This window comes from Babylonia areolata, chromosome 9 (genome assembly GCF_041734735.1).
Source record: "Babylonia areolata isolate BAREFJ2019XMU chromosome 9, ASM4173473v1, whole genome shotgun sequence".
NCBI lineage: Eukaryota > Metazoa > Mollusca > Gastropoda > Neogastropoda > Buccinidae > Babylonia > Babylonia areolata.
The window spans coordinates 16,188,817-16,205,886 of NC_134884.1; the positions used below are offsets into that span (position 1 = coordinate 16,188,817).

At 41.0% G+C, this 17,070-nt stretch overlaps 1 protein-coding gene across 1 annotated transcript; it reads left to right on the top strand.

The window, feature by feature from the left end:
- Positions 1 to 414: 414 nt before the first annotated feature.
- Positions 415 to 7,551, top strand: LOC143286092 (dual specificity protein phosphatase 3-like). Its single transcript, XM_076593679.1, has 3 exons — positions 415 to 937; positions 1,972 to 2,195; positions 3,253 to 7,551. The coding sequence occupies exons 1-3, from the start codon at positions 747 to 749 to the stop codon at positions 3,450 to 3,452; spliced, it is 615 nt and encodes a 204-aa protein (XP_076449794.1). The 5' UTR covers positions 415 to 746; the 3' UTR covers positions 3,453 to 7,551.
- Positions 7,552 to 17,070: the final 9,519 nt, after the last annotated feature.

Here is a 17,070-nt window from a genome sequence, read left to right on the forward strand (position 1 = left end):
GTCCTTTTCCTTTACCTCTTTCTCTTACTTATAAAAAAAGAATTATATATCTTTTTTTACAGTTATTTCTTTTTCTTTATTTTTTAACAATTTTTTTTTATCTCATTACATCAACTCATGTCTTGCTTCTAGTTAATCTTAAATCGTTCAAATAAACAATATTTCCTCGGCTCTAGCAAACCCGTGAAATAGTCCGATAAAAGAATTTCGAAACTACTTGGCTCACTACGCTGCTGGCCAGGCGTCTGCAAGACAGATGTGGTGTAGCGCATACGGATTTGTCCGAACGCAGTGACGCCTCCTTGAGCGACTGATACTGATTGGCTCATTGGAAACGGAATTCAAGCACAGTTCGGAATTTGTGTAAGGGAAACAACTCAACTTTTCAATTCATTACAAGTTCTAAAGCTTAACATCCCTTTAGTACAAAGCCAGTCGGCCTACACACACCTGTGACCGATCTTTAGGCCTTTACCTTAATTTATTTTGTAAACATTCCCCTGCTGCCGTTAACTCACGGATAGTTATTGTGGTAATTTGAACTGAATCGACACGGACTGTTTCAGTGATGAATCAGCGAATAGTGAATCGGCTTATAAGGAAAAAGCACTCGACCGTGACAGTCAACTTACGAAGAAAGTATTTTTAGAATCCAACTCATTCAATTGTGGCTACTTTAATTGAGGTTTGGTTAGTGAGTGTATAGTTGCCAGTAGCACGCTAGCTGAAGGGAAGCAGAAAAAGACATGGCAACTGCATCGGAGACTTCTGCAGAACTGGACTTGAAAACGCTTCACGATGTGAGAAACTTTCTGCGAACTTGCAATGACGGCTGCACTGCACCCCCGAAGCCCGGAGCTTTTACATTGTTCAACTTTCCTGCTGTTCCCAAGAATTCTTACGATCTGGTGTTCGAGGGAATTTACCTTGGTCAAGCGTAAGAAACTCTCTATTCTGTATAGGTATCAGTGTCTTTATCTAATACATTGACGGAAACCCATTTTTGGCATCACTTTGTAACCTTCGAGAACACTCGCTGATCTAGTCTATTTTTAGGTCAGTGGAGAACACTTTCTGTTAATATGAGAACGTGTTGACTGGCAGCGCTGAATTTGTTTAACTGATGTTTCTGTTGCTTTGACAGTTTCCCACTGTCTGTAAGAGGCAGGGGGTGCAGAGAGGGGTTTAAAGAGCGGACCTGATGGAACCATGTGTGTGCGTGTGTGTGTGTGTGTGTAGTTGTATAGTAGCAGTACCAATACTATATAGTAGTAGCACTGCTAGCAGTAGTTGTCTTTGTCTTCATGTTGCTAAAATGTACACATGTAGATCTTACTCAGCTAAACGGCAAACAGGCCCTTTGAGCTTGAAACATCGTTCAAGTCAAGTCGATTTGATGTCTTTCAATATAAGAAGAGTGCGTATGTTTATATCATACACTTTCACTTTCCTACCCCCCCACCACACCCCTGTTCTCCATCTTCTATAATTTTCAGCTTGATCGATTGTCACTATTAATTTTTTTTCTTTGCCTTTCTGTTATGTCTTGAGTTGTAGTCTGTCTTGATTAAGCGTACATTAGCGTGTCTTACAGTACATGGATTATGGTTGTGCGTGTGTGTGTGTGTCTGTGTGTTTTGCCTGTGTGTAGTACCTGTGTATGAGAGGTGTATTGTCACATGTGTGTGTATGTGCGCATGTGTATGATATATGTAGTGCATGTGTGTATGTGCATGTGTGTATGTGCTCATGTGTAACAATATATTGATAACTTCAGTGTCTCTTGTTGATGTCACAAACTGGCACTCATGTAAGACTTTGTTGTTTCATGTTATTCACAGCTCTGTGGCACTCAAACTGGGTGTTCTGAAGTCTCTAAGACTTTGTCGTTTCATGTTATTCACAGCTCTGTGGCACTCAAACTGGGTGACCTGAAGTCTCTAAGACTTTGTTGTTTTATGTTGTTCACAGCTCTGCGGCACTCAGACTGGATGTCCTGAAGTCTCTGGGTGTGACTCATGTGGTAAACGCCTCCCTTGGCACTAAGTTCAACCAGACCAACACCGATGCTGACTTCTATAAAGACGCTGGCATCGACTTCCATGGGATCCCTGCCTTGGACATCATGACGTTCAAAATCCTCCCCTACCTCAGACCTGCTGCACAGTTTATTCACAAGGCACACCAGGAAAAAGGTGTGTGGTTGTTTTGGGGGTTAAAGTTTTTATTCAAAGTCAAGTGAGAAAAGTTTTGTTCCCAAATCGTTCAAAATGTGTGGTGCGTGTGATGTTTAGGTAAAAATGTATGATTGCCGTAATAACAGATATACTGTCTCTGAATCAAATTTTCTTCAGAAGTTCTGGGTATATGATTCATTTTCTGTGTGGCAGGTGGCTTAATTGTATGTTCATTGATGGAAAGAAATGATTAAATCAGAATATGTATTATTTCTAGAAATGATTTACCATGTTTTATCATTTGCCTTCTGCTTATCTTTCTTTTCATTATGTATGTTCTAATATATATACATATATATATATATATTGCTCTTAAGGCCTGATCAGTGCACTGGGTTTATATGGAGGTCAGGCATCAGCTTCTTTTTCTTTAAAGAAGATGTAGTGTAGCATATATGGATCTGTCTATGCACTTTAGCACGTTTTAGATTTGCAACTGAAACTTACTGGCAGGTGTTATATATATATATATATATATATATATATATATGTTCATTGATGGATGAAACGATTGATCAGAATATATATCATTTCTGGCAGATGTACTGTTTGTGTATACCTACCTACCTATCTGTCAGTCAATCTGTCTATCTATCTGTCTGTTTATCTGTCTATCTATCTGTCTGTCTATCTGTTTATCCATCTGTCTATCCATTTATCTATAAATAGTATAATGGCATGTATCATTTCCGGCAGATGAAGTTCTACACATGTCTATCTATCTATCTATCTTTCTATCCATCTATCTCTACATCTATCCATCAGATAGATAATGTGTGTCTTTTCTGGCAGATGTAGTACTACGCACATCTATATATCTATCTATCTATCATCTACCTATCTATCTCTGTCCATATATATATTGTAGATCATTTCTGGCAGATATAGACTACATATATATATATATATATATAGAGAGAGAGAGAGAAAGAGAGAGAGAGAGAGAGATAGATATATGTATTTATATATATAACCATGTATACATGTTGATCACACTGTGCATCACCTCCAACAGGAGTGGTGTACGTTCACTGCCAGCAGGGCGTCAGCCGATCAGCCTCAGTGGTGCTGGCCTACCTCATGCTGCACTGGGACATGTCTCTGATGACCGCCGTGCGCACCATCCGGCAGAAGCGGGAGATCTTCCCCAACGAAGGTTTCGTCAAACAGCTCTGCATGCTGGAGATGGAAATCCGGAAGGGAGCGGCATCGTGATGGACATTCTGAACACGAGTGGGCATTTACGTGTATGACCGTTTTTACCCCGCCATGTAGGCAGCCATACTCTGTTTTCGGGGGTGTGCATGCTGGGTATGTTCTTGTTTCCATAACCCACCGAACGCTGACATGGATTACAGGATCTTTAACGTGCGTGTTTGATCTTCTGCTTGCATATACACATGAAGGGGGTTCAGGCACTAGCAGGTCTGCAAATATGTTGACCTGGGAGATCGTAAAAATCTCCACCCTTTACCCACCAGGCGCCGTCACCGTGATTCGAACCCGGGACCCTCTGCTTGACAGTCCAACGCTTTAACCACTCGGCTATTGTGCCAGTTGGCCTCCCATCCCTTCAGCTTTCTTCTGATTTGTGTGGAACTGAATGTCCGTGTACACACTTGAGACGCATAGCATGGGCAAGCTAAGTCCATTCAAAAGGTCTTTTCATTTCATGTTATTATTTTCTTTACCCAAGGTCCTATAAAAACAGGAGAGCTTTCTTTTTTTTTCTTTTTTTTTTAGATCTGATGAAGAGAGTGAACAAATGACAAATGACAAATGACAAATGTTTTATTGAGGGTAAAATGGATAAGCTGGAAGCTTCTTTACACCATGCCCTCACACACGCATACACACACATTGTAATAAATGAAATAAGTATGATTCATACTTGACATAGAACAAACCAAAAACCAAATAGATAATAATAGTTACATAAATGGATGTATCAAAGACTACAATTACGGAAACATGAAAATCATACAAAACATTACCACATGGAAATCTTCAAAACACATACGTGTGTGCACACACAGGCATCATACACATAATCTCGAACACACAAGTACACAGAGATACACACGCATACTTACACTCGCCGATTTTCCTTGCTTACACACAACAGAGAATGACTTAGGTGGTGGTGAAAGGACATGGCTTTCCCGGCTATCTCTCCTCCTGATCTCCACCCGGAGTTCAGTCTCACCTTTGTCAATCATTTCTCAATCATTCCATCACTCACAGTTTTCCGCTTGATGTATTAACGGGTTTGTTTTTGTTGTTGATTGTTTATATGTGTTTTATTGGATTTTAATTCTAAGAACTACGATGATGTCTTCGTCTTATACCACATTGTGCAATGTGGTAAATAGCATCAGAATATTTCCACAGGGTGGGGGAAAGGGGGGGAGGTGTAGGAAAGAGGTAGGAAGGGGTGATTGAGAGTGACTGATTTTCAAATCAAGATTGATAATCAGTATGTATTCATTAATAATGCAAACACTTGAAAAGAATTGTTTTTGATATCTGCTAACCCATCTTAAACAGTTGCACTGATAATGCACATAATCATCGGATGGTATTGTATCATGTATGTGGATTTTTTTTTTCTCAGTTTTTGTACATAATCAAATGGCTTTTTTTCTTTCACGTCTCCTTGTGTATTAACATTACTCATGGTCATGACCCATGAAACTGTGATAAACACATTGTATACATGGACATAGATATTATGTATATATGGATTTATATATATGTGTGTGTGTGTGTGTGTGTGAATACTTTTTTTATTTTTTGAATTGATTGTATTTTGTTTCTGACAAACTATATGGGGAACTTTGGACTGTTTTTTAACGCAGAATTATTATCAATCACAGGATTGAGATTTCAGGCACAGTATAAACCTCTCATTTGTCCTTTGCTAATCTAGTGAGAAGAAGAAAAAAGTATAAAGTCAAGGTTTTCAGGATTCACCCACTGAATCCAAAGCATGAACTGTGCCCAAATATTTGTCTGAATTTGTCTGATTCTTGTATTTGTGGTTTCTACAGTGTGTGTGTGTGTGTGTGTGTGTGTGTGTGTGTAGATATATATATATATATATATATGATAGTCAGTCGTGTCTGACTATGACCATCACAACGGCAGAGGAGGCAACTGCTGTTCCGACTATTTGGGCTAGAATTTGATTATAGTGGAGTGTGTCTTGCCCAAGTACATCCCCACTCTCTCGGCCAAGAGGGTTTTAGGACAGTCGGCATTGGGATGGTTCCCAAAGGCCAACTAGCCCACAAGGCTGCAGCACTAAGAGCCAGTGCAATTTTGCCTCCTAGTTTGAGAGTCATGGTCCTTCACAAAAAGACTAAGCTGTAAATGGTTTCCCCATTAACTGGAGAAACCATTGATAATACAGCTCTCACTTTGCTGTTGGCCCAAATGTAAACTTATGTCAATCTGTGATATAAGCCGGCTTCTACAGTACTGAGGAAGAAATAGCTGACAACTCGTTTGTTCTAAAAGTGCACTGCAGCATATTTTGTTTGGACAAAACTGAATTGAAGAGCTGTTGATTAAACAACAGTTCCACAGTCAGCATGGAACAGGTTTCTTTTTGTAAGTGAGTTTATTCTGTTTTGGAATAAATGATATTTCACAAAAAAATTGGAATGTTTGTTGTCATCATTGTGTGTTGATTTTGTTGTTGTTGAAAGTTTTTGGATGGTTCGTTTCAAGTGTATCAATTCACATTTATTTTTCTTTAGTCATAACGTTGTTCATTTAATGTTGATTGAAAGATAGTGTTTTGTGAACATTATGGTTTAACACACACACACACACACACACACATACACACACACAGAGTCTTGTTAAGAGATGTGTATCAGTTAAAAGCGCAAGAATTTATGCTGTCCCCAAACACTGTAGACCTCAGCAAATTCAGCCACTATAAAAATAAAAGAACAGAAAACAAGTGGATACTTTTTGCACGCACGAAAAGGACACTGAATCATTTTCAATACACACATACACCTGGACAGACTCAAACACACATAATAAATTGTTCTGTCTTGTCCATGGCTGTATATACTCAGCCATCTAATTTTTTTTTTTTACTGTAAGAAAGCCTTTAGCCAGTGAGATGTGTATATAAATCTGACATTTCGGTTTCACTGAGTTTCTTGGAGGTATCAAAGCGTGCAGACTGTTCCATATACGGTACATCTCGTGCTTGGGGAAAAAAAAGAAGAAAAAAAAGAAGAAAAGCGGAACAGGTGCCTGACTTAACATGCATAAACCTAACACTTGCTGTGTGTGTGAGAGAGAGAGATAGTGAGAGAGAATGAATTTTATTTTTCCTGAGCTCAATTGATTAAGCATATGTTATAGTGTGCCAACAGTGTCACCCCCCCACCACCCACACTCTGTCCCTCTTCCCTCTCCATCCCTTCACCCCTCCCCCCCTCCCCCCACCCCTCCTCTTATCTCTTTTCCCGCTCCATCCAAAGTCCAGTCTTTGAGGTCGCGCCGACACCGCACCACCCTGCCTCCTTCCACCCTCCCGCACCCCCACTCCCTAGTCGGCCCTCTTTGGTCAGCGATGCCGCATCACCCGCCCCAGCTGTAGGAACACGTGCAGTTATGTGATGTCTGCCACAATCCCCGTGCCGAAACAGACGAGTGTCGGAACATCCCGTGTGGTGGCCTGTCTTTCAAGTCATTCCCCCTCTCCCCTTTCACGAACGCAGCTGACGTAGATGGCGGGACTTCGGAATGTAAGCTAGGGAGAATTTATGCTAATGTGAACTTTGATCAGGCCGGCTAACATGCCGAGAGTTGTATTGTCCTGTCTCCCCAGTCTCTTTGTGACGTAAACGGGTGAACTTGTCGTCATAGAATATGTATAGCCAAGTGGGTAGAATTGTAGCAAATCAGATCAATCTGTTGAATTGGATGAATTGGGATCAAGCAGTGAATCTGTCAGTCATTCACATAGCATCACTAGGACAAGCAAAGATTGGTTATTTTAGTTCAACTAGTTGGGGGAGTGAGTGTTGTAGCTTGTATTAGTATGCACAGTATGTTGTGGGAAGGGATAAAACCAGTCAGCACAGCCAGTTCTTAGCTGTCTCCCAGAAAAACTGACTGACACAGGGTGACTGACTGATCAGTGATGTGAGGAGCAAGGAAATCCTTGTTGGGCTGTGAGTACACAACTTGTAATGGTTTTATGCTATGTTGATAACTTAGTTGTGTTGGGAAACTATGTTTTGTGTCAGTGAACAGCCAGTTTAAGTTGATAAGTTGATCTTGTGGCTTGTGGAAGGAAAAGGGGTTAATGTGTGAAAGCTACCCACTGAGAGAAGTACTGGCCTAAATCTTTTGAGTCCCCCCCCCCCCCCTTCTATTTGTTTACAGATATCTTGTTCTGTATTTTTGATGTATTACTTACTTGTTTTGTATAGTAGGTGGTGTTGGTTCAGTGTGAACTGAACAGATCTATAGGCTAACACAATGTCATTGTGTGTTGAGGGTTTTTCATGTGTGTGTGTGTGCACATGGGGGTAACAGCAAGTGTTGTGGAACACATGTTTGATTTGTTGGTAGTTGTGGTAACATGTGTAGGAGTTGTGCTGTGTGTCAGTGGTTTACTTTGTTCAGACAAAGTGGGAAGGAACATTGTAATGTGATTAATGAGTTGGCAAACTATGAGAGCATTGAGGGTCAGTGCTATGTTGTTGCACATTGCTGTTTACCAGAGATATGTTGGAAGTAATAATTTCCTTACATGTACTTGTGTCGGTGGTATACCTTGTGAAGACAGAGGATATTTGTTTTGTTATGGTAACACACAGTTTTATTGTATGATGCGTAACTTGAGAGTCGAACACTCTGGGTTGTATTGGTCAGTCATAGGTAAAGTGCACAATATTGTATGTCACTGTTGGTGGCAGGTAAGCTTGATGAAGCTTGTATTACCTCACATAGATCTATGTGTGAGAAGAGTGCATACTGGTGGACATGTGATGAAAGGTGCTGAGAGGGTATAGGCCTTTCATGTCAGTGATGTCAGGATATTTTGAGAGTTTCTGACCTGGGTTTTGGTTTTGTGTTTTGTGTTCCAGGTGTGCTGCTTGTACTTGTAGTTGTAGATGCTGCTTGTAGGTGCTGCTTGTAGGAAGTACTTAAAGTAGGCAGTATGTGCTGCTTTAGTGTGTGTTGCTTAAACAAAGTTGCTTTTGCTAAGTAGGGTGAACTGCTTAGTGTGTGTGCTGATTTCCCATGTATATTGTAAAAGTAAACTTTCTATAAAAACCACTCCATGTGGCCCTGCTATTGATGTGAGGAGAGAGTGTCATTGTGTGCATCATTTAGTCGATCCTATATGTCTGTTCCCCTCTCTCTTTTATTAGAATCGAACCACACTCTCAAACAGTTTTTACAACTTGGCGTCGCCGACAGGATAGGCAGGTAGAGTGATTTACTGACACAATAGGCAAGTTAAGCAGTTAGTAGGACTTAAGCAGCACACAGCCAGGTAACACAGCCCAGTAACAGCCCAGAGATGACAACCCCAACTACAATGGCGCAGGAGTTTCCCATGGGGTGGTATGTAGCACCCACACTCCCAGTGTTCACTGGTGAGTCAGGCGAGATGTCAGCTGAGGACTTCATCTTGGAGGTGAAGCGGGTCCCGGCTGCGTACCCCATGGGAGACAAGATGGCTGCCTACTTTGTGACAAGATACATGCTTTTTTTTTCGCTCAGCCATCTAAAACTAATAAACAACAGCAAAAAGGATAACAGTAACAATAATTATATATGAAAAAGAGAGAGAAAGAAACAGGAGAGAAAGAGACATTTCATTTGATGCTGACATTTATTAACAAGAGAGGCAAGGCCTTCAAGACTCACTTGTGATACACTTTAAAAAAAAAAAAAATCTAATCGTTAAAATGTGTTCTGTATTTGTTATTATAAAGCTTCGCGTTAAAAAAAAAAAAAAAAAAAAGAAAAAGAAAAGAAAAAAAAAGTCCTAACCAGATTCGAACCCTGCGTGTTCGGGTGAGAAGAAACTGCCTTATCCATTACATTATCATGGCTCCTTAACTGACGTTCTAAAATTTAACATTTGAACATACTTTTTTAAAGGGCGATATATCAATTGCGGTATTCGCAGTGAGAATGCTGTTTAAATCATATTATTCTGGTGTATCTTGGGCATTCAAAAAATCTTTAAGGGCAATAAAAAAATTCTTTTTAATTGCTATCGCTGCAATCACACTGCAACATTTAGCCGTTATCACTAGATCTAGATAGATGTACAAGTTTAGTTACACCCGCCGGGAATGTAGTACGACACGGTTTATTCAATTTCTCTTTTATGTTATTCTAGTTTTATAGTTTCAAAGTTGATATGAAAATTTAGTATTTTGTTAAACTAATAACATGTAGAGCCAGGTACAAGTACTTCTAAACGTCGTAAGAAGTGAAAAGGACTTCATTTTGAGAAAAGTCAAGACTGGAAATTTTTTTGTTTCATCGTGATCAGTTCAAGGGTATTATCTCGCATGGTTTACAATTTTTAACTGTGAATTCCGACTGATTCTGTGGATATTTTTATGGCAGTTTGGGGCATAATCCAGTAAGTGATGAGGCGTTCACAAATCTTTCTCTGAATAAATATTTAACGGTCTCCTTCTCCAACTTTCCATCACATGTTATTGTGTATTGTCCATTGAATATAGGATTGAACGGGCAGGTCAACAACTTGAAACAAAATGGCGTCGTTCGCGTTCGCGAAGAATATGAGCATGCGCTTTGAATGTGTATAAATATGTGTACGCAATTGATTTTTGCCCATGACCTTCAGGGCTCAGCCAACAGATCTGTAAAGTCCACTCGTCGTATTGATTTTAGTATTTTCCGAAAAAGACCACTTGGGCGAATGAACATAGTGAAAGCCCTGTACACCGAGAGTAAAACACACAAGCTTTTTGTGTATTGAGTATAATTTCAAAATGTAATGTTCAAGATGAGAAAGATCAGTTTAAAGCAAATTAAGTCCCCTAGCATTAATTACAGAGTAATTTCCCTTTTTTTACTATCTGCACCAAAACGTTTGCAAAATAAATAAAACTTCCATGCTTAGCAAAAGAAGTTCCTGTTTGAACAAAAAATGATAATAATGACTGCTCTTGTTGTTGGGTCAGAATATCAGATCAAAGTGCCAAGTTTAGAGAATACAAAAAATATAAATATAACAGTAAATGCAGTTTGCATACAATTAGGCTTCTTTTTTTCTTTTTTTGTGCCCATCCCAGAGGTGCAATATTGTTTTAAACAAGATGACTGGAAAGAACTGAATTTTTCCTATTTTTATGCCTAATTTGGTGTCAACTGACAAAGTATTTGCAGAGAAAATGTCAATGTTAAAGTTTACCACGGACACACACACACAGGGAGAGAGACAACCGAACACCGGCTTAAAACATACTCATGTTGTTTACACAAGTGAGTCAAAAATTGACCTCGGACGTGGTGGAAAGTCCAAGGGAAGCAATCGCCTTGGGAATGACCCACAAACAGTTTGTTCCCTTATCTGACTCAAATTTTCGTCATTGATAATAAATTATAATTATGACCGTGGACACTGATTCCAAAAGTGGTCAGAACAGCCACATTGCGATGCTGTGGCGGCTGATTTTTTGTCTGTTTGTTTGTTTGGGATTTTTTTTTTTCAGGTACAGCACTATCCCCCGCCATCTGAAATTACTCCAATCCAATAATTATATATATATATATATAAATTCGTCTGTTATTATATTTTTGTCGCTCTTTTGGTTTTTATGTCTGTCTGTTTGTCTGTGTGTCCGTCTGTCTCTCTTTATTATTATTAATTTTTTTTTTTTTTTACTTGTAATTTTTTGTGTGCAGTGGATGCAGGTTTGTAAGGACAGGTTGGAAGAACAGGCGAAGCCATGCCTGAAATCTTAATCTTTGAATAAAACCCTTTTGAGTTCTGAGCTCTCTCGCTCTTTCACTATTTGACACATACACACACGCACGCACGCACGCGCACACATACAGAGACACACTCTCACACTCTCTCATTCACACACACACACGTACACTCTTCAGTTGTCTGTCTGCCTCTGTTTCTCTCTGTCTCAGTGTCTGTCTCTCTTCACGCGCATACTCGTGCGTTCCATTATAGCATAAAAAAAAGGGATAAAAGGTCCCTCAGTCTGTTCACTGTCATCGGGCCAGTCAGTGATTTCAAATCCACTGCGTTTAGCCGGGGATCAGAATAGGAAAGCGGGGACCCGGCCATTCTCTTTATCTGCCGTTTTTTTATTTCGCTAGCCGATATCCATTTGTAACTGCATGATCATATTTTTTATATGTCTTTTTCTCTCCTGTATATATCAAACCAATTCCAGTATTACTGGCAAATGGGTGCTAAAATAACAAATTATTGTGTATTTTATTTTGTTACACCATGTCATTATTAATGCTATGCTCCAGCTAACCCCTCAGTTCCCAGTTCAGGCTCAACTAGTCAGATACAGAGCCGTAATGTAAATCTAAGTTGTGGTCTGTGCATTTCTCTATGGAGTATTGCTTTCGCTATTCCTATTGCATTGTATCAGACTGATGATTACATTTGGCCTTTTATTTTATTTCTTTTTTTCCCCCCATTTTGTATTATCCCCCTTTTGTTTCTTCTTTTTAAATAATTATCTTCGCTCTTCTTCTGTGGCCGTCATCCTGTTATTGTCATGTTTCCTTGTTTCTCTAGGACTCAAAAGAGTTAATAGGAATAAACAAACTCTGAAACTGAAAAAAAAAACCCAAAAAACCAAAAAAACCTCGAAGTCACTGAGGTGTCCATGCAGTCACCGTAACCTGGGCGGAGTTATAGGAAAATCGGAATAAAATTCCCCTTTCTCAAGGACAATTATACGTACCGACCATGCCGAAATTGACGAGGCCTCGAACTAACCCTGATCAGCTGGTAAATACTGGATCAGTTCAGTTCAGTTCAGTTACTCAAGGAGGCGTCACTGTATTCGGACAAATCCATATACGCTACACCACATCTTGCTAATCATACGCCTGACCAGAAGCGTAAATCCACAGGGCTTAGTCAGGCCTTGAAGAAAAGGAAAAAAAAAGAAAAAAAAAAGAAAAGAAAAAAAAGTCCAACGTGATACCGATTCTATAGCGGCGACTCGCCCACTACAAAGAGCTTTACCGAAATAAGCACTTCACTTCTGATTAGCTGCCAATCGCAGAGAAACGCAGGGTGTGTGTTATAATACCCTGATTGTTAGTTTATGCACGGCTCAGTCACACATACTCAGTCCCTCCTCTGCCTCAGTTCTGCGTTAGCCTTCCAACAGACCATAATTGATATACCCTATAAATGCAGGGTCTTTGGTTTTTCCAGTGTGAGTGGTCACTTGTTGACAGTGACTGCGCGGAGCTTTGCAATGCCAGATATGGACGGTATAGTGCTGATTTTTATTTATTTATTTATTTTTCTATTTATCTATTTTTTAGGTGCGCCGTAAAACTGGGTAGGAGTTACTGAAAAACTGATAATGTTCGCGTGGCAATTCGGAAAATGGATTTGATTTGAAATGCTAGCCAATCAATCGATTTACTGCAGTTTTTAGTGTGTGTGTGTGTGTGTGTGTGTGTGTGTGTGTGTGTGTGTTTTGGTGTGTTTTGTTGTTGCTTTGTTTGTTTGTTTGCTTTTTATGTTTTTTTTTTTTCTTTACTCCAACCCTGATATTGCTTCCATGTTCGAATAGAGATTGCAAACAGTTATGTTTGAATATGTATGACAGTGATTCACCCTTCCTTTCACAGCTTATCCCGACGTAGTCATGCAACTGGGCCTGAAGCACACACGCGTACACACACACACGCGCGCGCGCGCGCGCGCGCGCACGCACGCACGCACACATACACATATATCACTTCAAGTGGAAAGACGTTAAACTGAAGACATACACATATACATACACACACGCACCCCTCTCTCTCTCTCTCTCTATATATATATATATACATATGTGTGTGTGTGTGTGTGTGTGTGTGTGTGTGTGTGTGTGTGTAGATATAGATAGATAGATATGTATCCCTGGAATTCATTGTCTGTTTCAGTCCTTCACCTCACATCCTTTAAACCAAATCTAAAAACATTCCTCTTCAAGCAGTCTGTGCATCATTGAGGCACTCCACTATTTCTTCCGTGTGTGTGTGTGTGTGTGTGTGTGTGTGTGTGTGTTTGTTTTATGTGTGTGTGTGTGTGTGTTCTTGTGTTCGTGTGTGCTTTGTGTTATTATTGTAAAGCGCTTTGAGAGGCTTAAAAAAGGGGGTTTTCAAAACGTACTATAAAATTTGTGCGATCATTATTACTGTCTGGTGCGTGGCTTACGTAAACCTTGCACAGACACAGCTAACTGCTTTTCGAGCAAGTATCCCCCTCGATCGCTCCTAACCCCACCAACCCCTTAACCCCCACCTTCCTACCTCCCACCCCCCACCCGCAGTACACCCACCCCCCTCCTCCCCGTGGTTACAATGGACTGGTGCAAACGAGAGCCAAGACCCACATACGCAATTTTGGGCCACGGCTGAAAAGAGGAGAAGGGAAGGGAGGAAATTGAAAGCTCTGGAAGTGTGTGTACCTGTGCTCCTTTCGTCAACACGGCACCCACAGAACAACAAAGGGATCGCTCGAGCGTAGGATATCCCCCCCTGCTACTTATTGCCCGTCCCTTGCCCTGCCCTGCCCTGCCCTGCCCTTCCTACCTTCTATTTCTTTTCCCTCTGTCTCTGTCGGTCTGTCTCTGGTGTGTGTGTGTGTGTGTGTGTGTGTGTGTGTGTGTGTGTGTGTGTGTGTGTGTGTCTCTCTCTCTCTCTCTCTCTCTTCTCTCTCTCTATATATATATAAATATATTTCTCCATCTGTCTGTCTGTCTGTCTGTCTTTCTCTTATTATTGGTGTGTCTTGTCGTTATTGTTTTTTTGTTGTTGTTGTCACGAGGACAGATTGAAAGACTAGGCAATGCCTAAAATCTTTATCCTTGAGTAATAAAGTTTTTGAATCTTGAATCTCTTTCTCAGTCTCCCTGTCTGTCTGTATCTGTCTGTCTGTCTCTCTCTCAGTCACTCTGTCTGTCTCTCTCTCAGTCACTCTGTCTATCTGTCTGCCTGTCTCTCAGTCAGTCAGCCTGTCTGTCTGACTCTCTCAGTCTGTCTGTCTGTGTCTATGTAAGTAGGCCAAAGTGCTATTTTCACCGTTGGAAAATAAAGATTCATTCATTCATTATCTCTCTCTCTCTCTCTCTCTCTCTCTCTCTCTCTCTCACCTACCTCTCCCCCACCCACTCACTCATTGGCCTTCACTCTCTCTTTTCTCTGTCTCTCTCTATTTCACTCACTCATTCTCTCTATGCGCATGCAATGACATACATAATGTGGTATTATGTAGTCGGTGTAGATCCTGTTTCAGGGCGGGGACTGGATGAAAAAAAAAAGCACGCCAGTGCTTATCTATTATCCTCGAAAATAAAGAATTTGTCTTGTCTTGTCTCTGCCACTCGCTCCCTTCTCAACCTCTGTCTCAGTCTCTCTGTTTCTCTGTCTGTCTCTTTCTGTCTCCGGGTACAGTCTAGCTCTCTGTCCGTCTCTCAGATTACCCAGGAGACATCCATTCTCTCTCTCTCTCTCTCTCTCTCGTGTGTGTGTGTGTGTGTGTGTGTGTGTGTGTGTGTGTGTGTTATGGGATCTGAGATACGTGGGAATGTGTGTGTGTGTGTGTGTGTGTGTGTGTGTGTGTGTGTGTGTGTATGTGTGTGTGTGTGTGTGTGTGTGTGTGTGTGTGTGTGTGTGTTTGAAGGAGGGGTGTGTGTGTGTGTGTGGGGGGGGGGACTGTTGGGGGGATTGGGGGTGGTGGTGGATGTGTGGGTGTGCGTGTGTGTTTATTAATTTATGTATATTTTCACTGTTGTTAATCATTTTATCTTATTTCATTTCATTTATCTATCATTTTTGACTCACTTGTCTAAACAAAGTGAGTCTATGTTTTTTTTTCTATATTGAATATATTTATTATTTTCATTCATTCACTCATTATTTATCTGTTTTGTTATTTAGTTATTCATGTATCTAGTTCTTTATCTATTTAGTTATCTATTCATTCCTTTTCACCCAAGGCCTGACAAAGCGCTTTGCATGGGTCACGCTGCTGGTCAGGAACTTTGTTTAGCATACGTGGTGCAGCGAATATGGGTTTGTCCGAACACAGTCGCAGTACGTGACACCGCCTTAGGCACCTGAACTGAACTGTGGGGTAAAAATGTGGATGTTGCCACAGATTCGGGGGGGGGGGGGGGGGGGAATGTATGTGTGTGTGTGTGTATGTGTGTGACTTTCATATGTATGTACATGTGAAAAAACGTTATGTGTTGTCAAAACTTTAAATCAAGAATAAGGAATAAAGAGAGAGAGAGCGAGAGAAAGAGAGAGACAGACAGACCGGTAGACAGAGCAATAGGAGAATGCCTCGACTCAGCCAGACACACACAGAGAAGGACAAATAGAGAGACAGAAAGAGACACAGGCAAAAACAGCTAGAACACAAACAAAATAAAGTTATTAAAAAAAATCATCAGAGACTGAAAATGAGACAGTGGTTAAAAAAGGAGAGAGAGGAAACAAAAAAGTCCTCCCACAAAAAAGCACCAAAACGATTTCAGGTTCAATCCGTTGTGCGAAAACCCTCGATCACAAGACATAAATCGATACTCTTTATTCCCATTCAAACCTGGTCGCTTCGCTGCTATATTAGGTCCACCCCCACCCTCTTTTCTTCCCTTCTTCTTTACCCCCCTCACCCCTTTATACCCACTTATTAGTATGTGTGGCTCGTCCCTTCTCCCATTAACCCCCACCCCCACCACCACCACCCCCTCAGAACTTCCCCCTCTCCTCCAGTGTTCTCTTCGCCCTCACACTCACCCTCACCCCTTATAGCGCCAGATTTTGATAGTAGGCCTCAATATTATTGTTGCGGATCCGCTGGGCGTTTTTGTCGTTGAGAACTGAGAGGTTGATACGTAGTAATGGGTGTGATGGTCCTGCTTGGAATCCGGTGAAGGAACCAACACAAGAAACGCTATGAACAGTGGTACACTGGCATTGTCCTGGCTTACAAGACTTCGGGTAGTTTAGGGCCAGTGTCGACTTACTTCTCTCGGCTGTGAAGCGATCACATTGTGTCTGTGTGTGTTGTGGTGTGTGTGGTGTGTTGTGGTGCGGCGTGGTCTGTCTGTGTCGACTATGTCGCCAAGCGACAACAACCCCTAAACTATGTGGAGTCTTCTCCAAAAGGTTTTATGATAGTATTTAGTGATCTTTTGTGAGAACTGATGAGTGCTGAGCCGGGAGAAGGAAGATATGTTTCGATCACTTTCAACGTATGCGTGAAAGCCGGGTGACATGGCAGGTCATTCTGACAGTGAGTGTCGTAGAAAACTCTGATTTTGGTCTTATGGCCTGTGTCTCTAATGGAGGAGTGTGGTAAAGGCAAGCCTTTAACTCACTCAGTACGGCCAGTCCTCTCTTCTCCTCTACACAGACCCCTCGGATGTCCAGTGGGTGTTTGAATGACCCAACCTTTAGCTTCCGTCGTCAGAATTGTGGTATTCTTTGTCAACATTCACGTCTTCAGTATAAGAGCCTTCCGCTTGCAATATTTTGATGATGGTAATTGGGGTGAAACGCTGTTAACGTCGTCTCTTTCGCCGTTCGTATGGAA